The 22,959-nt window shown below is 37.1% G+C and overlaps 1 protein-coding gene across 1 annotated transcript in view; it reads left to right on the forward strand.

The window, feature by feature from the left end:
• The window catches only part of LOC139729339 (exportin-T-like), a 115,627-nt gene extending 102,707 nt beyond the window's left edge, over window positions 1–12,920 (forward strand). The window contains exons 21-22 of the mRNA XM_071640266.1: window positions 6,395–6,451; window positions 12,871–12,920. Of these exons, the coding sequence (XP_071496367.1) occupies window positions 6,395–6,451; window positions 12,871–12,912 (99 nt within the window). The 3' untranslated portion in view covers window positions 12,913–12,920. The remainder of the gene's footprint in view (window positions 1–6,394; window positions 6,452–12,870) is intronic.
• Window positions 12,921–22,959: the final 10,039 nt, after the last annotated feature.

The following is a 22,959-nucleotide window of genomic DNA, read 5'->3' on the forward strand; positions in this document are numbered from 1 at the left end:
TTATATGTGATCACAATTCTTAGTAACATTAGTCATCTTTAAGTGACAACATCCCCAGTCATTGTTTACAAAATTTATTCATCTTATCTATTTTACTCACTCACAATGCCTAATTGTGTAAATCATGGCCTTATAACCAATTTAAAATTGGAAATTTTAAGCAATTATTTACACTCACAATTCAAGTCAAGTTTTCATATTATACCTATTTTTTATGCAAATCACTGAATAGTTGCATATAATGCCCACAACAACAACAACAAAAATCTTTGTCACTAAACTTCAGTGTACAAGGATTTTGTCTGTCTCTTGCAGACTCTTCACCTATTCGACATTACCAATCATGCTTAATTTGTGGAAAATCCTGTCTGGTGTACAGATAACAAGGTCCCCAATTAACACTAATTATCGTAGTCATTGTCTTTGCTATCTTAATGATCACTGTAGGTATCGAATGCATATATATTGCAACACTTTTTAGAATAAGTATAGTTTTGTGTCATCCACACATAATCATTAGTAACTACAAACCTTTAGTGACACTAGCCTCAAAGTGATTGGATTGTGTAGTAATGTATTCAGTCATCATCAGTTGTATAATGTAAAATTACACATTTCTGTCAAGTCTGTTTTGAGTGATTTGCCAACAATACCATGAAAGAACAACAACAAGTGATTGATTTGAGGTTTAACTTCATTTATTTGAGGACAGGGAGGTTGTTTTGAGTTTTGATGTTAGGAGGATAATACAAGTGTATTAGAAACACAGAAACACACAGAAAATGCTGTGTGTGAATGACTTTGCCACTCTGCATCATGGGATGTAGTGGCTCATGGCCAGTATCCTCTTGGATGATGCTGTGATTTTTGGCTCCAGAATTTGGCAGGGAAATGATGGCCAGAAATTGTTGACGTGATCACTCAGTATGACCAAACGATGCCAGTGATTTTTGTACCCTGCCAAGCAGACCTTTAAGTAGTAAGGGACCCCTGTTACACATGAAAGGTGGCCCGAGGTCTGCTTTTCGTGGCCATCCTGATGGACAATCCCCAACAATGCATATTTCAGGATACTCAAACCATTAAAAAGTTGATAATTACTACTGTATACGCCATAATTTTCACGTACATAAATTTTCGCGAATTGCCGCTGTCACACATTTTCGCGAGTGGTTAAATTCGCGATTGGGGGACCAGAAAAAATATGAAGTGGCAAAGAAAGTGTGAATTTTCAACTTACTAGCAAATAAGAATGATACTAGTTATACTCTGCATGAAAAAAACTTACCAAACTCTGCGAACTAGTAAGTTAGAATTCAACATTTTTGAAGTGGTTAAGTCCATCGCGCTAGATTTCTGACGAGTGGTCCCCTTGCGATAATGGATTGGCTCTCTACAGTATTCGTAAGTAGACGTGGACGTGCGTAAACAAGCTTAGCCAGTATGGTCTGTTCGGTAAGCCGTGACATGGTATTCTAGTACTGAAATGTTCGTATCATCATGGCAAGGGATTCATTTTGGAAGGTAATATTTTCGCGTGTTGTTAATTTCGCGAATAGCTCCCGACTCGCGAAATTCGCGAAAATAAACCCCCCGCGAAATATATAGCGTATACAGTACTTATTTCTTGTGCAGCACATGTCACCATAACAGTCTATTATTGCTTAGTCACAAAAAAAAAAGGAAAGTTCACTAAAAACTTTGTACATGAGCATGGCAGAGTAAATAAAAGAGTAAAAAGGCACATTTGAATTGTTCAGTTGTATCCAAACATGGTGGTATGAGGCAAAAAATGCCACGTGGAAGATGATGTCTTCTGGAAAGAGCAACAACTGTTAACGAAAGAAGTATTTAAAACAATGAGACTATTCAGCAAGGACAATGAACTCGATGCGGGGTTTATTGCTGACATACGAGTCCTTCGGGCTGTGATGAAGCAATACCTTACATTTTTACAAACAAAGCATTGATGATGAGAAATAGGGAATTCCCTCTGACGCACTCTCCATACAAACTCTGTGAGCGTCATCAATTCTTGCTTCATCTATGCTCTGCGTGGAAGCAGGTGATGTCAAGTGACTAGCCTTCGTCAAAGGGCTCGCTGTCTTGATTACAAGAGTAACGAGCAGAGGGTCATTACGCAAGACTACTGTAAAACAAGGATTGTTAATTTCGAAAGAGCCAAGACTCCCAAAATTAAAATGCTTGTGAAGTAGTTCTTGTCTGCACAATATGCATTAAATGCCAGAGATGATTTGCAAAAAATTTCATGCCATGAAAAAGGCCATTGGCTCCAGTTCACGAAAATGTCATGTCTCGAAAATATCTTGCTTTACAATAGTCAAGGCACCAAGGAGAGGGTTTTTTGAGATTTGTCTGAATTTCTTAACTTACACCACTCAATTACCAAATGCTACTACTACTATTCGGAAGCACAAAAAAAGTAAAAAAAAAAAAAGAAACACAATTAATAAGTAGATCACCATCCAATTAAGTTGATGCATGCACATTTCGCATCGACATCCAAAGGGCAAATTGAACAAATCATGCACTGTAGGTCGACGTAACTATCAAATCAAATTATTCAGTAGGAGTGGTATAATACAATGTTGTTAAATTTTCTCCAAGTCATGTGTAATGAACACAATCATAGATCTCAAATTGTTTGGAATTTTTCAAGTTATAGAAATTTCATTTTCCTCTTCTGTAATTTATATTTCTGATATCATATAAGTATACCTGTGGAATAAAAACAATTAAATGGAATTTCACAATTTTTTTTTTTCTGACACATGCAGAGAGCGAATTAATGCAAAGAAATATTTTACAGCTGTATCTCAGTATTAAACACGTCACATGGGTGTGGCCTGTGATTTATACAACAACGACAGAATGAAAATGTCTCCCAGCAGTGATTTATTGCCAGATGTTTTACGAGAAAGTTGATTTGATTCATGGACACATAAGCAGAATAACTTGATGAGGATTTAAAGGAGTTCCTTCTTACTCTGAAATCCCTCCCTGTTACCAGGTGGTATTTGGTTGCAGAGATAAAACAGGCAAACCAGAGAGGTGGGAAACCCATCCCACCTCCCTGGACAAACTGTAGTCCTCAACAGTCAGTCCGCAGCGTGTGCGATAATGAGGCACGAACGACAATTTTATTCAGAATCACGTTTACGCAGTTTGTGCCCTTGAGACTGACGAGATTTCGCGATACTTTGCGAGAGTTTTTGCAGAGGTCGCAACAACAGCTTTCATAGCTTTCGCAGTGCATTGTTTGACCCAGGATGGTTAGTTAAGTTATAGAGCTGATTATGCTCATTAATTTGACACCTAATTTCCCTATTTTTGATGTCAATATAGTAGTCCATTTTAGCATCAAAGTAAACGATTATTTTGCCAATGTTCAAGAAGCTTTTAGATCATAGTTTGATGTTTTGCTAGTTCCTGACTGGTATTGAAAATAGATCTCCGTAATTTCTTCGATTTCACAATCGTGAAACTTGAGCGAGTATGATCAATTAAAAAACGAAGAGGGGCACCATTTTTAAGGTTGTGAATTTTCCTGTTGAAAACAAGGCAAATTATGTTTTCTTACTGGAAGTGGGGTAGTGAATGAACACGCGTGGAATGTGTTGTTGATACCCAGACAATGGTCGTGGACAATGGCCAGGATTGGAATGTTTCATGAGGAATTCCACTATCGCAGCTAGTCTTTGTTCATTCTGAAATGTGGTGTGTGCAAGCACATGGAAACATGTGCTTACTTCTTTCATGTGCATGCATTTCACCCTGTGTCAAGAATTCAGACTAGCAGTGCTCGGGGCAATCCACATGAATAATTGATTAAGCATTCATGTGCCTTGCAGCAGAGCTCGGGACAGGTGGCAGCCAGGTCCATTGTTCAGGGTCATTGTAAGTGCACACTCACATACACATCATTGGTTCCTGTGTAAAGTTCAAGTTTTGTATAGAGAGTGAAAATTCGATCACAATCTGGAACCTAACATTTAAAACTAACAGCATTGAGTCAGCAGCCAATGGATACTACGCAATGCGACACGCCGCGTCTTGCGACAGATTTCGACCAATCACAGACCCGGAATTCCGATGCGAATGCGAGGATAATCTTTTTAAACTCGACGCTAGACATGTCTCTGAATTTTGCTAGTTCCTGACCCGTATTGAAATGAAGATGGGAAAACGTGCCCTTATTGTGATACTATATACTTTAGCGGACATAGTCTTCACCATATTTTAGAGGGGCATGAAAGATTTCAGGTTAGTTTTTTGGCGTCAAACGTGAAGGAATATTTTTGAATACAATACCGAACTTCGAGAGGGATTTTGATATTCTATATTCTTCTTTTCCGTTTATTTTGATCATGAGCATATTTGCTTATGTTTTCTCTTTCAGTCGATACTAAAAGTGTCGAAAACTGACGAGAAATACTCGTTCTACACGGATTTATTCATGACCATGTATCTGCTCATTACGTATGCAAGCACCGCTCAGCCGTGCATACGACTTGAATAAATACGTGCGTTTTCACTCGCGCTGCGGACTGACTGTCAAAAGCAGCAGTATTTTTGAAATAACTTTCACTTTCATGAAAAAAATTCCTGCAGAGCTATGTCATTACAGAAGCATTCACAGTGGAATTACTGTGGTAAGCCACAGTGCCCCCCCCCCCCCTGTTAATAGTTTTAAAAGTTTTCAAAGGAAGGGGAGAGGGGGAATCCCCATTGAAAGTTTAATGGCAAGTGACCCATTGCTGTTTTTGCCTGAATCAAGCGGATATGTCCTGCCCCGCCACAGGAAGTTGGTCTTTATCAGTATTATGTCTGCTTCTTGATCAACAGCTGCAGCTATCGTATTTTTTTTCACTGCAACATCCCATGTGCCACCCATAAGTTTTTATCCCCAGGTGGCAACTTTTTATATCTAAGAAGAGAGTCTTTCAACATGGGAAGCAGGAAACCCCAATGAAAGGCAGGAAATTCCAGCATTCATACACAATGATCGGTGGCAAATTACACATGTATCCCTTTTTCCTTTTTCTTTTCTTTTTTTTAAATCAAGCGGGACTGATTTGTACATCAAGGTGCTGATTGCTATAACAGTGAAACGTTGCAAAAATCTATTTTCAAAAATGAATATGGGGGGGGGGGTGTGAATGTGGCTATACTTGCTTGTGTCTAATTGGAATTTGTGGATGTTGATGTTGATGCCAGATAATGCATTTGGTTAAGCAATCTGTTGCTCACTACTAACTACTATGATGTCACAGTCAACAGCCTTGGCAGCTACCTGATATATACATGTAGTTGCACAGTTTATATGTGGTGGCGGGAAGGAATCCAATCGTTGATTTGAAATCATGGATGCCAAATGTTACCATTTTCTGCACTCTTGTTGCAAAATGTCAAAGCATGTTTCATGTAAAGTTACGAGTATTACACTCCTATCTGCATTTTTTAGATATATTTTGTGTGGCTTTTGCTCTCCCAAATGCTGCAATTAGTCTAATGTTAACTTTTGTGAACAACCAATTAAAACTGTATCAATCTGATTTAGATTAGTCCAGAGTGTACATGAGTTGTGATGATGTGAAAGAAATGTTTGTCATTCTATCTGTTGCTTTTCAGAGTGTAGTATCACAAGAAATAACATATTATTGGTGTCCATGTGTTAATTTTTCCCCAAAACATAAGTTCTAATCATAGTCTGTTTCAGTGAGATAATGACAATGTGTTCCCTGTGCATTCAATTCGTAGCATACTGTGAGAATGTGATGCACAAGTGTGTAAAAGAAATCACTTTTCTTTTTTTAGTCGAATTGGGAAGAGTCTTCAGTTTGCAGAAAGCTGAATATTTTGCTATTCCAAGAACCACAATAGTCCCCCCTCAAAAAAAAAAAATAGTTAAGAAACTACCATTTTGATATAACTATGTCATCACTGACTGTTGCTTCCTGTCCTTTAGCATTTGTCTACTGTACCTAAACAATATGATGTGATTTACACACATATTCTTGGAAATAAATGTAAGGTATTTTTCTTTTCAGTTTCATGAGGATTTAGCTCCGTCTTGGAAATGTAAGGTGTTTTTCTTTACAGCTTCAGAAGGATTGAGTTTCGTGATTTCTCTCAAAATATGGGATGGAAACTTTTTAGATTTCCCATACTATATTAACTTGCTTTCAGAGAAATTCCAAGCAATTTACCAGTTTCTGTAATAGCAGTTTCAGTTGATATAACTTTCCATTTTTTTTTAATGTATTTTAGGGATTTTCTGCTTTATTTTTGGGGGGTTGCTTCATTTTTTAGATTTTATCAGTTAACCAATGATATCATGTTGTATGTTTGTTTGTTTTTTTATTCTCTGCAGGCTTTCTGTCAGGCATTACAGGAGATGGATGTGAAAAATTTCAAGAGTTTCTGCAAGGTATGTATTCAATATCAGACATTGATGTCATTTTTCCATTTATTTTGATTTATCAGCCACAACCCACTTATCAAGAAATTCAGGGAGATTTTCTTTTTCTCTTTACATTACAGACAGAAAAAAAAAAATACAGAAGAAATTATGTATGTCTGTTGAGGTCTGTGAATTATGTATGTCTGTTGAGGTCTTTGTTTGTTCTATAACTTTTGATAACTTCGCTTTTCTATTCTCTTCTAGTTTGCTCCCCTCCCCCCCATTCTCAGAAAATTTCGTGATGTTGTCTGACAGTCTGTTTTAATGCTTGATATGTTCAAATAATTTGAGTACAAGTACAAGAAGTATTTGAGGCCATTCCAAATATATGAAGTATTGGTCTCTTTCGTTGGAAGGAGTTCCTAGCCACTTGAATAATAGGGCAGCAACTGTTTATTGTACAACAAATTTCTGTGAAAATGTATGAAAGGGTCCGGGGGTAATTGCCCAGGGGGTAATTGCCCTAGACCCGTGCATGAAGTGTAGCAGATTTTGTAGTCAATTTCTTGGAAATTCATTGGAAACCAAAAGTGAAACCACGTGTCAAAAGTCTACCCTCTTGAAATATTCCAGAAATGTTCGTGGCTAAATATTCTACCCTGACTTCAGCTTTCAAATCACATGTAATGTTCATGCCTAGGCTTACATACGTCTACATGTATCTCCTCTGATTTGTGACTCATTTTCTGTGGTGCAAAAGAGAACTTTAGGGTACTGCACAAATTGTAAAGATCATTGTGGCAAGGGTGTTTTTGTGATAGGAGTGGCCTGCTTGCATAGTTGCAAAGAGTATACATGTAGTAGAAATAGTTTTCTTTTTCTAATCCCTCTAAGACTAGATTCTCGGTTTGAGTTTTTGTTGGCTTATGTACATAAGCCTGAGGCATGTATGACTGTGTAATCCACAACATTCCTAGACAGTATGTCAAAGCCCCAAGGGAGATGGTTGCTTGGTTAACTACCCCCTCCTCATTGCAAGTTCCATTAATTTTCCAGGCTCACTCAATTTTTACTGGTTGCTTTTAAACCCAGTGTGAATGTGATGTTGAGAATTGTCAGTTGGCAGTCAATGCAAATATCATTCAGTGTGACTTCATGTATGTACAGTTTTATGTGAGTAGTGGGCCAATTTCCTCGAACTTCATTAGGCCCATTATAATGGCACATTGGCAAAGCGAGGATACTTATGTATAAAAGTCCTCAACAAAGTTTTCACACTCCTCCCCCCCCCCCCAAAAAAAAAAAAAAAAAAATTATTGTTGGGAAAGTCTAGTTTTGTTTTCAGAGTTCAAAATGCTTTGTGTTCACAGTGAGTAAAAAAAAAAAATAGATTACTAATTATAATGATGATAGTGTATGTGTCCTCGACAGTAAGTATGCAGTTTTCTTGGTTTTTTGTTGAGCACACCAGAGGTGAGGTAAGACTACATGTATAAGGGATCGCCTGCTGCGTCTGTCAGTCCGTCGTCCGTCCGTAACGCTACAAAAACTTAAAGGGATTGTACAGTTATTGTTGAGACCTAATTTCAGGTTTCTAACATTTTTTGGTGAGATAATGAGAAACCTCTTATAAAATGTGAAAGAGCATGTAATTCTATGAGGAATTCAACGTTTATTTGATGAAAATTGGTTTTGAAATGGCTGAGATATCAAAAAAGAGCGATTCTAATAAAGTGTGGGACCCACACTTTATTACGATCGCTTTGTTTTACTTTGTTTTTTGATGTTTCAGTCATTCCAAACCCGATCTTCGTCAAATAAACTTTGAATTCCTCTTAAAATGGTATGTTCTGTACTATATCATAAGTGTTTTCTTGGTATCTCGCAAAAAGTTAAAAACCCAATTCTCATCTCCACCAAAACTGTACTATATTACTTTGTATTGAGTGCTTCGATGTCGATCAAACTTAGAGTGAAGAGTGTTTATGCAAAGTTACGCATGTTACCAAACAGGAAGGTCACCTTGAGGTCAAAGGTCATAGGCAGGGGTTCAACGAACTTTAAGCGACCAATGTTAAGTTTTTACGGCGTGTTTCGATTATGGCTCATAACTTTTGATTGGTATGTCCATTTGTGACCAAATGTGAATATTAGGTGTCCCTTGAGGAGTTGAAGGTCATTACAAGGTCAGAGGTCACAGTATTGGGTCAACAAACTTTTAGGGGCCAATGTTAAAGGGGTGGTACAGTATTGGTGGAGATGAGGATTGGGCTTTTAACTTTTTGTGAGATACCAAGAAAACACTTATGATATAGTACAGAGCATACCATTTTAAGAGGAATTCAAAGTTTATTTGATGAAAATCAGGTTTGGAATGACTGAAACATCCAAAAACAAAGTAAAACAAAGCTATATTGTACAGTGCACTCCCGTTATAACAAAATGCTCGGCAGTTTTCTTTCGTTATAACGAAATTTCGTTATAACCGAACAAATACAATATATAATGAAAACAAGGAAACCACGTATATATATCATATCCTGTTTGCTGAATAGTCATCATACACTAGAAAGCTATGTGAAATGTGATGGGATAACTGTATTTCAATAATAAACGCAACTTCCCCTCAGAAACTGTGCGTGACACAAGGAGTGAACTCACAGTGGTGTGAAGCGTTCACCCATGTAGAGACGCTATATATGCTTGTTCCGCTACGTATTTTCGAAAGCAATTCGCATTTCGTTATAACGGAGCACATTTCTTTTGTTTTTCTTTGTCTGTGGCGCTCGGAAAAGACTTCGTTATAACGGAAATTTCGCTATAACCGTGTTCGTTATAAGCAAATTTTGTACCATAGACTTTAATGGTGATAATTTTGGGACCAGAAGATTTACTTCATTATAACGAAATTTCGTTATAACCGTGTTCGTTGTAACGGGAGTGCACTGTATTAGAATCGCTCTTTTTTGGATATCTCAGCCATTTCAAAAACAATTTTTATCAAATAAACATTGAGTTCCTCATAGTATTACATGCTCTTTCATGTTATTTTTTTCATAAGAGGTTTTTCATTATCTCACCAAAAAATATTAGAAACTTGAAATTAGGTCTCAACCAAAACCGTAGGATCCCTTTAAGTTTTTATGGTCATTTTGATTATGGCTCATATATTTTGATTGGTATGTCCGTCCGTTTGCCACCAAACTTAAATGGTAGGTGCCCCTTGGGGAATTGACGGTCACCACAAGGTCAAAGGTCACAACAGGGGTCAACAAACTTCTAGGGGCCAGTGTTAAGTTTGCAGCGCGTTTCAATTATGGCTTATAACTATTGCTTGGTAGGACTGTTTGCGACCAAACTTTGGCGGTAGATGTCTCTTGGGGAGTTGAAGATCACTACAAGGTCAAAGGTCACAAACAGGGGTCATGAACTTTTAGGGGCCAATGTTAAGTTGCAAAGCTCTTGTTGTACTATTAAACACTTTGCCTTGATTCCCTTTTATAGCAATCAAAGTTAGATTTTTACAAATGTCTAGGGGTACATTTGTTGGTGAGACACATTTAGCACTTGCCGTATGTTTGTTTGTTTTTTGAGGTAATCCCCTGCATTCCAACATTTAAAAAAGTTTGCAATGTCTGTCTTAAAACCAGACAAATGAGTGGTGCACAAAAGAGAGGCTGCCACTGCTTCTCAGGGGCTCACTCTCACACCCTGGGAACACAGTATCAGTGATCAAAGGGTATCACCTGTGGTCTATGAAGGGAGAAAAATGAAATTTGTGAAACTAGGGGAATTCCACAGCAGCATGCAGTCAACTGGGATGTGTGATTTTCACACAATCACTGCATTTTGTGACAAGAGTGATGCTCATTTATTTGGACCACTGGCCCTGAGGAGTGTTTCTCTTTGCACAGAGGAAACTTTTGTCCTGGAGTGCCAGTCCCATTGTCATCACCACTGGACTTCCCCAGCTTATATTTTGGCTAAAAAGTGATTTTCAGCCATATTGCAATTACCTTTGACCTTTCACTTCTATTCTTACATTTTACATCAACTAAGTGTCTTTTTATTATTTTTCTATTCTTCCAACCTTGTTTTGTGACTGCCAAGACAAGAGTACATCTTAGCTGTGATAGGCTTTAACTTATCAAAGGTAGTTTGCTCACAAAAGAACACAAAATAGGAGTTAAGTTACCAAAGGTACTTTGCAGAAATGTGCCATCAAGAAAAGATACAGAATTATGCATGATAAAAGATTGTGTTTGAAAATAACAAAGATTTAATCATCTCTTGAAGTATGATATAAGATAAGAATATTGATATGAGAGAAAACCTTAAAGCAGCAACTACGAAACACTCATAAGAAATAAATTACATGCTGAAAGGGTCATTATGGCAACTATCTTTGTTCATGGACATTTTTTTTTGTGTGTGTGTGTTACATCATTTCATTATATCACAAACTGTTTTTCAATGTAAAACTTTGAGTGAAACTCAGTTTTTTGAAAATAGCTAATGAAAGAAATTCAAAGTTACATTTCTGCTCTCGTAATGCACCATCAAGATGAGCTTAAATTTATGCCTTCTTTAAAGACTTGATATTTTTGATGAGCACACATTTGCTTAAAGGGGATGGCTAGTAACCGATCAGTGGGAATCAGTGGGAATGCTGAGGGATGATTGTTCCAATCCTTGTGGGATTCATTTAAGAGTACATTATATATCTACTGTTGTGTGAAAATTATTTGCTTCAGAACGGTCTCGTATTCAAGTAATGTGCAGATTAATGCCCCGTCACTGACCAGGGACGCTTACCTGGAAGCATTAAACTGCACATTACTTGAATATGAGACCATTCTGAAGCAAATAATTTTCACACAAGAATAGATATATAATGTACTCTTAAATGAATCCCACAAGGATTGGAACAATCATCCCTCAGCATTCCCACTGATTCCCACTGATCAGTTACTAGCCATCCCCTTTAATATGTTAATTTTCTATCTTTCTGTCACATGTGATCTTTGAGGGCCCCGTTTTATGAAGAGTTAAAATTGATTATAAAGTTGATTTCTATCATAAGTCTATAGCAGCCTGTGTAAAGTAATTTACAAAAGTGTGTTCTAGCATGCTTTTGTACTTTTTGATGCTCCATTCGCTGCTCCATTGCAAGCACACACATTCATTATCGCCAGCACATTGAAAGAGAAAGTAAAGTGCAGCAGGATGAGGTCTTTTCTGTTGTGAGAGCAAGAGACCTGATTACTGATGTGTTCTTTTGTCAAAGATTCTTGGAACCACTTGTAGTTAAGTGCATAACTTCTCTCAGTGCTGTCAAGCCTGATATGAAAGGAATTATTCATTCTAAGAACCATACTTAAATATTATCCCATTCATATACTATTCATATAGATTCTGTTTGTCAAAATAAATCAGAAAAATTTTATGATTTGCATTTGAGGAGGGTACAGCTTTGTAAATTTTCACAAAACACAGCCCTTATTTACACTTTTGTACATATTTCTGGACAGGATTTGCTTTTGTTTAATATGTTTTATCAGGTGAAATTTCACTTCAATCAATTAATAAATAAGCAACAAAATGCACTTATGATTTCTGTTGTGCATCCCTAGAAAACTGACTGCTGTTTCAACTTTCATTGTGTTATCTGGGACATGCCGTGGTCACAGTGTGTGGTCTGAAAGCAATACTAGGCTGGCGCCAATTAATACCAATCAATGCCACTTGCATATAGAATGAGGGCAAATAAATGTTTCACAATGTCCATATTAGATGACCTGGAAAATTATCACTGGAATTCCCCCAAGGGTGTTGATTTATGCTGTCAGGAGCAAATATTGATTTACCCCCTACAGCGCCACACAGTTTGTGTTCTAATAGAACTTTTAACCCATTAAGGACTAGTCCCCCCCCCCCCCCCCCCCCCCCCCCCCCCGTATACTTGGGCATGTGTCTATGGGAAATGTGTGTTGTAGCAAAATCAGTCCATCCTCAACGAGTTAACCCTAAACAGACCAAGCTTTTTTGGCTATGCTTAAATTGGGGGGGGGGGGGGGGAGGACTGTTGAATGAAAAAGTTAGGATGGGGAATTCAGTTTTTCACAGGTCATCCTTCTTTTTTGGTTTGCTGAACAAATCTTTACAAAAGCTGTTTGAATTCCAGATGCTATCATAAGTGTGTATGTACAAAAAGTTATTGAGTTGATAAGGAGAACTGTGTTCACACCTTTGATGAAACTCTTGTTTCCACCATCTCCAGGGTGACTTTGTTCACAAGAGGGATATTTTCGCAGATTGTGACTTGAAGGACAATTTTGCAAGTTGTTGAATTTGTGATAGTGAACCCAATAGAATGAGAAAAAACTTTGATAACTATGTTTGAAGTGACTCAGAAGAGGTTTATTTCACTCTTTTTCTCCTTGCAGGTGTTTTTCGAATCAGCCAAAAAGTCAGCCGTTACATCATGACAGTGGACCGCGGTGGAGCGGTTGACATCCCACATCTTCGCTAATCACATCAGCTGCCATGTTGAGAGACAATTCATAGATTGCTTACTGCAATCTTGCGCATGAAAAGCGGAGGAGCGGGGAAAAAATGCAGGCAGTGCAAGTCTGTAAATAGAAAAAGTTATTTTTCAGTAATTATTCGTCTTTTCCTTACAACTGGATGCCAAGAACAGCTGCCGATATTTACAAGCCATTGTCAAGGTCCGGTCAATGAAGAGAACATGGTGGCCCAAGTACACTTTGTGAGGAAATCAACTGGAACATTTGCATGATAACATTGCAGGACAAGTCAGAGAATATGTGCAATTGCAAGTCATCTGCCGTGGTTCATCAAAATTTGCCTCAAGAAAACAACGTCCATCAGAACTAGAAAATTTAAGCATCAAGTTCTGGTATCATTACGCTTTTTTTTTCTTGGCCCTCTCATCATGATGTAATATTATGTTACTTCTTTGTTACCTCTTAGTTTTTTTAACTTTGGTGAGTGCAAACAGAGATTTGAAAATGAAGATGAATTTTGTGTTTTCATGCTTACCCTTAGTTGAAAATATTTGAATGCATAGTCCATCATTACTTACAGAAAAGTTTGTTATCCTTTGAACAACAAGGGACAAATGGTTGAGACAGTGTTGTTTGTGCATCTGCTCAGAGCTTTGTTCAACTGAAAATATGCAATGAATTGTGAATCAAGTGCACATCACATTTGCGAATCAGTCTTTATGTGTTTTGTTTTGCTTATCCTGCATTTTAAAGTTCATCCTGCTCTTATCCTTCCCAAGCTGTAGACAGTATGTAGTTGTTTTATGCAGGGTCAGGGGCATCTTTACAACATGCCGAGACAGCGTGTAAATTTTCTGCAAAAATTGTTTGGATGATGTGCCCAATGAAAACATGAGCATATCATCTCTGTCCATGGTATCACTGCAGGGTATTGACAAGTCATGGCGTAGCATTACGTCTAAAAATACACACGAGAGGGAGCTCATGTAAAAGTATTGTTTTTATTTATATCGTTTTTTTCCCCTCTCCTTCATAAATAGAGAAGGAAAATTCCTCAGAGCAAGCATGTATTATGAAATATATTGCTCTTTGAAAAGAAGAGATTTTTTTTTTTAATCTTGTGTGCTTTTTCAATTCTTAGTCAAGCACCTGAGTGGTTTTATATTGCCTATCAATTTAACATGGAAGTCAAGTGACCATCTTGAGAAATGGGGCTTATTCTGCTGAAATGATTTTCTTTTTTTTTAACATTCCTTCTTTAGTATTTCTCACATTTGGTGTTTTTCATGCATGCATCTTTGGTTTGGATAATTGCTTTATATACTGATTTCAAGGTGTATGTGTAATTGCAGCTGCTGATTTGCAATTTAATGACAGAAATGTTTTGTCCGATAGGTTGGACTCTACATGCCTTTCGTAATCTATGTCATCCTCTTAAAGCTTATCAGGGATTTTGGTTACAAAAATATATTTTGGTGGAAACGGACAAGAAAGAAAAGAAAATTGTGGTGGGGATCAGTAGCGCACTGGATGTAGATTCCTGTATGTGAAATAAGGTGGGCTTTATGGTATATCAACCAAACTACATTATGTTGTATGAAAACTGCACTATGTCATTTACACAAATCAAATACATAGGACAAGCATGGAAGTAATTAAAATTACTGTAAAGAATGTAGAAAACTTTGTGCTGGAGAGAGCCAAATAAATGTACTTCAGACATCTGATAATTTGATAATTGGACATTAAATAATTGATGGTTTCAAGGTAAACTTCCCCCCTTCCAACTATAAAATCTGATTATGTGTAAGAGTTTTGCTTAATCTCCATGAAGATTTATTTGTAAATCTGGGCAACATCAAGTGCTAAGTCTGACCAGGAGAAAAGTAGAGGAGAGAAAAAAAGGAGGTCAAAAACTTGCGCCCTCCCCCCCCCCCTAAAACCAGATTATGTGTAAGTTTTGGAAGATTTATGTGTAAATCTGGGCAGCCTCATGTAATGAGTCTGACCGTGGAACAAGTAGAATATGTTCGAAGTGCCAATATTCTGGTTTGCCCAAGATTACTTTCAAGACTACTAAACCCAAGTGATTTTAGACAAAATGTTGCAGGTGTAAAGGAGGTCAAAAACTTGCTGCATTTGTCAGTGCTATTTCAACATCAGAGTTCTGGTGTGTGTGTGTGTTTTGTTTTCTCTTTCTTTTTTCTTTTGTATGTAGTGGGGTCGAGTTGCCCCCCTCCCCCAAGTAAAATATGTACTTTCAAAATATTCATTTATGTCCTTTGAATAGTTGCAAACATTTCATCCAAGATGATGGGAAATTGCATGTATTGTTGTGCCAGAGTAGAAATGCATCATGTCGAGCTGAGATGTAAATCATGCCATGCAATGATGTAAGTCAAGGCAATAAAGCAGGTATTTGAAAGGTCTACGCACATGTAGCATCAATATTACCCTTGTCATCTTCATAGTATTCTATATTTCCTGTAATACATGAGCTCTGTTGATTGTGTGCTGTGAATTTTTCATGGAAAACATGCACAAGATGTGCCAAATAGGATTACACTTTTCCCAGAAGGTGTGTTCCACTCTTTCAAATATCCCACTTTTTTCTGATCAGTTTTCTCTCTGACAAATTACTATCTTAGAATGTCCTATTATAAAATGGGATTACCAGTAACTGTGCTCATCTGTCAAAAGAATTAGTCATATGTTTAGAGTATTGTTTATGAATTGAATTAATTCATTCCAACATAATGCCCTAACTATGGTTTGCAAAGCCTAGAGCGCAGAGATATTGCAATCTCATCGATGTTACCAGTGTCTCATCCAGAGTTTTAGTATTCATAGGCAGTCACTAGGGAAGCATAGTAAAGTGCAAATATGCACTTATGAGAAGGCAAATTACTTACCATTGAGAGCAAGGACATAAGGAGCATTAAGTACTGAAAATAGCCAAAGGATCTACAGGTAATTTGCCTGTAATATCTACCTACCCTATTTGTTTCATGATTCCAGTGCACATTTTATGTTTTCGAAGTCCAAATTGAATCGCTGCAAATTCTTGACAGTGATAGGGAAAAAGGTATTCACGGTTCTTTTTCGGTGTTGGCCATATTTTTTTGATGTAGGAAACAGTGGAATAGATATGGGCATCAACAAATACTTGCTCTCACTGTTGTTATGTTACAGAAGCCATTAATGGAAAGAAATAGTATAAATCTATTGTCGGGAATCACTTTGTTTTGTCTTGCTGTCTTTATGTTTGTCACATGCTGCTCTTATGCCATTTCTTTCTTTATTTCTTTCTTTATTTTTTCACTCTCTGACTGACTGTCTGCAGCAGATTGATTGCAAATGTTCCATGAATATCAATGCTTTAGAAGAATCCATATTCACAGTAAGAGTCTATTATGAATTTGATTTCGTATTGCACCAATTTTCAAACTGAAATTTAGTCAATGCACATGATATCCTTAATAACTGTGGCCGAATTCAGTTCTCTGTGGGAATGATTGAGCTGACTGATAATAAGATGTATCAGTATTTTTTTTTAAAATCCTGCATTTAATTTTCTTAAATTCAAATTTGCTGATTTAAATGTCAATTTCCTGCATGTATATATTATTTTTCATTTATTGTTGTACATGTGTATGAAAATATAAAATCAAATAAAATCCTGTTTAAAAAAAAAACAGGATTTCAAAGCCATTATTGCAGTGCTTGTGACATTTCTTTGTAAATTTTCATGAAATATGCCAAATTGACAACAGTGGTTATTCGTGTTGTTGTTGTTGCTGTTCTTTGTCAGATGTTTTTGATAACTTGACAACGTGGCAGGCAAAATTATCAGTGTGTTTGAATGTTCCGGTGTTTTGAGTCCTTGTGTCTGTATGCTCCTGGCTGGCTTTGTTTGATACTCTGTATATGTTTTGTGCTTAAGGAATTTTAAAGAAATTTAGGATACATCCTTGCTTTTTATGAACAATGACATTTGCAAAAAAGATTGGACATTAGGGTTAGGGATTTACAATGTATTTTCTTCTTCCTGTTTGTTTTTGTTTTTGTTTTGTTTTGTTTTTTACTACTTGGCATCACTGCCTAGTCTCTGCAACTGGCACCAATGAGTGAGACCATCAGCACAAAATATTTCAAGCAATTTATGAAAAAGGACTAGAAATGTCGCTATGGCGACTGATGCCTCCGCCATAATGCATGATTCTCCCAATAGTTGTATAATACAATGTCTTCACAATGTGTGATGACAGTTTCACATAACTGGCAAAAATATTGATATGACAGGTTTGTCAGAAATGTCTTGAATGTTCACTTTCCTCAAACTGGGTTTGCTATAATTGTCTAAGAGTGCAACCTATAAATATTTGGGGAATTGAGGAATTTTACTGGACTTCTGACCGACTCTATTATAAGTTAATACATTAAGTAATTTTCAAGGTATGAAGAAAGAGTGTAATTGCAGTACAAAATAGATTTTTTTTAAATTCAAACCTGACCTTTGACCCTTAACCTTTGACCTTCTGGCTGGAAATTTCCCAGAGAATCTCCATTAGGTAATACATGTATCTATAAAGTTTTAAAACTAATAATGCAAGCATTGCATAATAGTATATGAGGGAAACAGTAACATTTTTGAGGAGTTGACCTTGACCTTTGACCCCTGACTATTGACCCATGACCCCTAAATTCCCTGGAGAATCCCTGCCAGTCAGTACATGCATATGTACCAAGTTCCATGAAGTTGTACATTGAACCATTTGCGAGAAAAGTGAAAATTGCTACATTTTCACCTAACCTTTGACCTTTTGACCTTTGACCTTATGACATGAAACTCTGGAGAATCTTTACGCAGTAATACATGTCTACACTAAGTTTCAATAAAATACCTTTGGGCATTGCATAGATATGGGGGAAATAGCAACATTTCAGCATTTGACCTTGACCTTTTGACCTTTGACCTCTTGCCAATGACATTAAAATCTCCTCAACTAATTGCCCCATCATACATCATCCTTGGACCAAGTTTTGGTGAAAGCTGCTTCATCCAGTTTTTTGAGTTATCACGTAAACAGATACATTTTTTTATTTGACCTTGATCTTTGACCTTTGACCTCTGTCCGATTCCACTAAAAAACTAATATAATTGTCCCATTATACATCATCCTCGGACAAAGTTGGGTGAAATTTGCTCGATCCAATCTTGAGTTATCGCGTAAATGGATACAATTTCATGATTTTTTACCTTGACCTTTGACCTTTGGCCGATTTCACCCAAAATCTGATCAAGTAATTGCCCCATCATACTTTATACTTGGACCAAGTTTGGTAAAAATTCCAGTCAATATTTCTCACGTTATCGCGTAAACGAATGCGGACGGACGGACGTACGGACGGACGGACGGACAACCCGAGAACATAATGCCTCCGGCACCACTTCGTGGCGGAGGCATAATAATAAACATAAATCTGAGCATCCTCTTTTTTTTTTTTTTCTTTTTTTTTTTTGAAAACACAAAATGGCAACCAAGGACTTTAAAGCTAGATTTTTACATGTGCAACTTTGAATGTCGTCATCACTTAAGAAAATCAGTTTTTGGCGCACATAGATTAATCAGAGACCCACATTTAATGAAATTTAATTTGCATATTTATGCATATACATAGTGCACTCCTGTTATAACAAGCATGCATATAAGGAAATTCTGGTTACAATGAATTAAACATTCAGGCCCAAACTATATATTAGGCCTATATTGTTATTTGTTCAGTCATAATTACATTTCAAGATGACAAATGAAAAAACTGCCAGTCCCAAGGATTTTATTATAATGAGATTTTAACTGTACACTTTATGAAAATTTGTAATATATATATGAAAATGAAAAGCCATCAGGAATTTGCCCAATTATCATTTTGAATCTGGAGATTGAAGTAATCATAATAAAAATGCTTTTGAGTATACGAGAGTTACTGGATTTATTTTATCTGACAAAGTTTGCAGAGGATACATTGTGCTTGTAATCCGGAGTGGGGGCAGCTAGCTACAATTTCAGCACACGCTCACTGAGAGCAATGGACTCGCATACACATCAGGCACGACCGGCAAGCTGCAGAGGGCCATCTGATCGCTGTGTGTCCGCGAGTCCACCACCCGCCATATGCGAGTCCATTGCGAGCCACCTTTGTAAAAGACTAGGGTGGGGGTGGGGGGTCTTTTTGGTAATGAACTATCACTTAATATTTAAATGCCAAGCACTCCTTATTTGGTTTCAATCATTATCATCATGTCATTTTATGCCAATGCTTTTCATGTATTTCATATGAAAGCAAGAGCTTCAGGATGAACAGTGCATTGACAAGTACATAACAAGGCTACCCTGGGAAGGATTATCGAGAGCATAATATCAACTGGGATACCTCAATCATTTTATCTGCTAGAGTGGACTCCCGTTTTAATGAAGTCCTCGGGGCCGGCAGTTTTTTCTTTCGTTATATCGAAATTTCATTACAACCGAACAAATGAAATATAAACAATACATAGCCTGGGTAATGCTGCAGCTTTATTTCGTTGTAACCAAAATTTCGTTGTAACCGTGTTCGTTATAACAGGAATGCACTGTATTCGAGAACTTGGCTCTTTATCGTAGTATTTTTGTGAAGCTCATTGATCTTGACAACCAACTAAAAATTGGCTTTATACCTTCCCTACACGAAGGAAACGTTTTATAATCTATTTCAACATTACATTACATTGTTACTGGAGTCACATCGAGAGGAATTTGTGGCCAGAAAATAATAACTAGGGACCTTGGATCAGGAATTCGCTCCTACTATTTCAGGCAATTATTAATATGTCTTACCAAGGAATATAACCCGAGAGCATTAGCTGAAAGTATGCCTCAAGAATGACCTTCCTACCCAAGTACATCAACACTGACCTTGACCATCAACCTTTCATTTTTAGAATGTATGCCCAAATAGTTATGTTTATAACATAATACAATTATGTATCTGCCTTGTTCACCATCTTCAGTGGACATTCCTAGCTGAATGAGTGTGCATACAGTAACCTTTGACCTTTCACTACTATAGGGCTTTTTACACTTGTAAAATTTTGCTTAGCCCCGGACCAACGGTGGGGCTAAGGGGGGGCCTTAGCCCCACCGTTGGTACGGGACTATCCTTAGCCCACTTTCTGTTTACACTCGTTTTTGCCAAAGTGGGCTAGCCCCACCGATAGTACGGTACTATCTGGCCCTGCAAAATAGCAGGGGTTAGCACCGCAATTGCGGTGCCAACGAAGTGAGTGTAAACAGAACGAAAAAATAATCCTGGGCTAAGCGACGGAGACGAAGTCCGACCCTCACTGACCAATCAGAAACGAGGTCATCAAGTGCTGCCGGTGCGTGGGTGTACGTGTACAGTACACAGCGTAATTATGAATATTCATGTGGTTTGGAAAGTCCGGGGCTAAGAAATACGAGTGTAAAAAGGTCAGTTTTCTCCTTAGCCCCGGACAAGAGATAGTACGGGACTAATTGGCGAGTGTAAAAAGCTGAAAAAATTGGTACGGGACTAACGATAGTCCTGGGTCAGAGAAAGTCCGGGGTTAAGAAACACAAGTGTAAAAAGCCCTTATCACTTCGAAAAACTAATTGTTTTATATACCTTTCTTATTCCAACTCATATTACAGTACCACTGGGCAGTCCTCAATGGGGGTAAATTTGAACAAGTCATTTTACAGCTGGAAATCACACTTCTAGAAATTTCATTTCATTTCATTTATTTCCACTTTCATCATTGCGATAGTAATTTTTCATTAAAAACAAACAAAAATATATATGATAGTGTCAAAATCGTTTTTGGTATGCAAAAACCGATAAGTCCATATTTGCCAAATGGAGATATTTGCGATTAAAAGTCAAGAAAAATAAAGAGAATAATTTAAAAAAATGCTTCTTTTGACCATAACTTCAAAAATGTACCTTTATATGTAATGGCCAAAGTATCATTTAAGAGGTATTATTTTGTACTTTATGACAAAGACCGTGCTTCAAAATCTTCAAAAATGGACATCGGTTTTTGCGAACAAACTCTTCAAACATACAAATGACTACTAGTATATATACAATAGAATTCACAGCAACTTTGACTTCAAGTCAGAAAACAAATATAACGTCAAAAAAGGGATAAAACTCCACATTTAAGTATTCGTCAAAATATATCTTTATTGCATCAAAATGCATTGTTTATGTAATTTTTTTAATTGTCTCATGGCCATACTGATCTTAGAAAAGAGATCCTCATGATTCCGTAAAAGTGTACCTTTGTAAAATAATATATTGTTGACAACTGCGTTCAAGATGTGTGATTTAATGGAAGATGATTTTTGTGAACATTTTTGGTATCATAATCATAAGTTGAACTATGTAAAGTAAAGATAATCAGACAAGAAGAGGGTTATAATTATGTTTGTACATCATAAATATTGCAGACTCTAATGAGATCAAATCTTGAATATGTAATACACTGTATCAATCTTCCCAAAAACAGAAGAATTGGTCATGACACATATTCATTTTTTTTTTTTTAATTTGTGCCTTCAACATTTTTACCATAAGCGCACATGTATGCATATTACAATTAATATGTGGTTTGATCAACCACAAATCAGTGCATCCTCACCTCATGTGGCGATACAGGGTATTACCAATGTACCAGTGATATCCATCGAGCATTTCTGTTTTTTTTTTTTTTTGGGGGGGGGGTGGGGGAGGTAATACTCGTGGGTGTCAGTCTTGTGATGTGCACCCTTAAATCCAACCTTTTTTTTCAATTCGTATTGCTTTGTAAAGGAGACTAACCCTTGTCAAACTTTCAAAGAATTCTTAATATTAAGATTTTTACAATACAATATACTACATTGTAAACAGTCATTTAAGCCTGTCTAACAAATATAGCGGCCAGCCAAGGGAGATGAAAAGAGTTACCGCGCATAGACAGGTGGTCGCTATAGACAGGTTATACGACGTACTGTCATTGTTTTGCTTCCATGCACATGCATTATCGTTGTATAAGCCTACGTGCCAACACTATGTATATACACTGCAAAAAGTCCGGTGTTAAATAGTGAACACCGAGCTGGTGTTAAATTTTCGGTGCTCATTTATGGTGTTAAATTGACACCTCCGGGTGTCATTTCCAAATATAAAACTGTTTTTTGAAGAGTTTCTTAGTAGCTGCACTTCTTGTTGATTTTTTATTTAAACAAGACGATCAAGAATTTTACGTTAAAATACTCGATTTTTGAAAAAATTTGAAAATAAATTTACACCACAGTAACACCAGCTGGTGCGGTCTCTTATTGAAGCTGGACGAGTGTTAAACCATTGATATTAACACCAGCAATATCAAATCAACACCATGTGGTGTCATTTTTTAATCAACACCAGTACAGTGTCAAAATATCACCAGGTACAGTGTCAAATTAACACCACGAAGTGTCAGGTGAACACTTTTCAACACCATCCAGTGCATTTTCTACACCTGTGGGTGTGGTCCTCTATTAACACTTGATCTGTGTTAAATTTAACACCCATGGTGTTAAATCTAACACCGATGTTTTTACAGTGTATGCACGTGTCTCACGCATTGAATAAATCCGGTGTTTGTTTCGTGTTTGTTTTCGTGTTTTGCTGACGTCCGCAATAGACAGATGGCCGCTATACACATATGGCATACGGCAGGTGAGAGACACCTCCCTGCAAATAATAGACTGGTGGCCGCTAATAGCAGGGAGGTGACATGTTTGACTATAGCTAGTACAAAATATATTTCAAGATAATACACACAACGACTAGGAAGAAGACTAACCTTTGGGGACTTCCCCCAAAAAGTATTTCGCAATCGGGGATTTTCAGTAACCTTGTAACGCAATGTATTTTGCATCGCAAACACATCAAGCTTATCAGGTTGAATATGAAAGGGTA

The sequence above is a fragment of the Diadema antillarum genome, unplaced genomic scaffold, assembly GCF_040938485.1.
Source record: "Diadema antillarum isolate AM-2024a unplaced genomic scaffold, OU_Dant_1.0 seq00000234_RagTag, whole genome shotgun sequence".
Classification (NCBI taxonomy): domain Eukaryota; kingdom Metazoa; phylum Echinodermata; class Echinoidea; order Diadematoida; family Diadematidae; genus Diadema; species Diadema antillarum.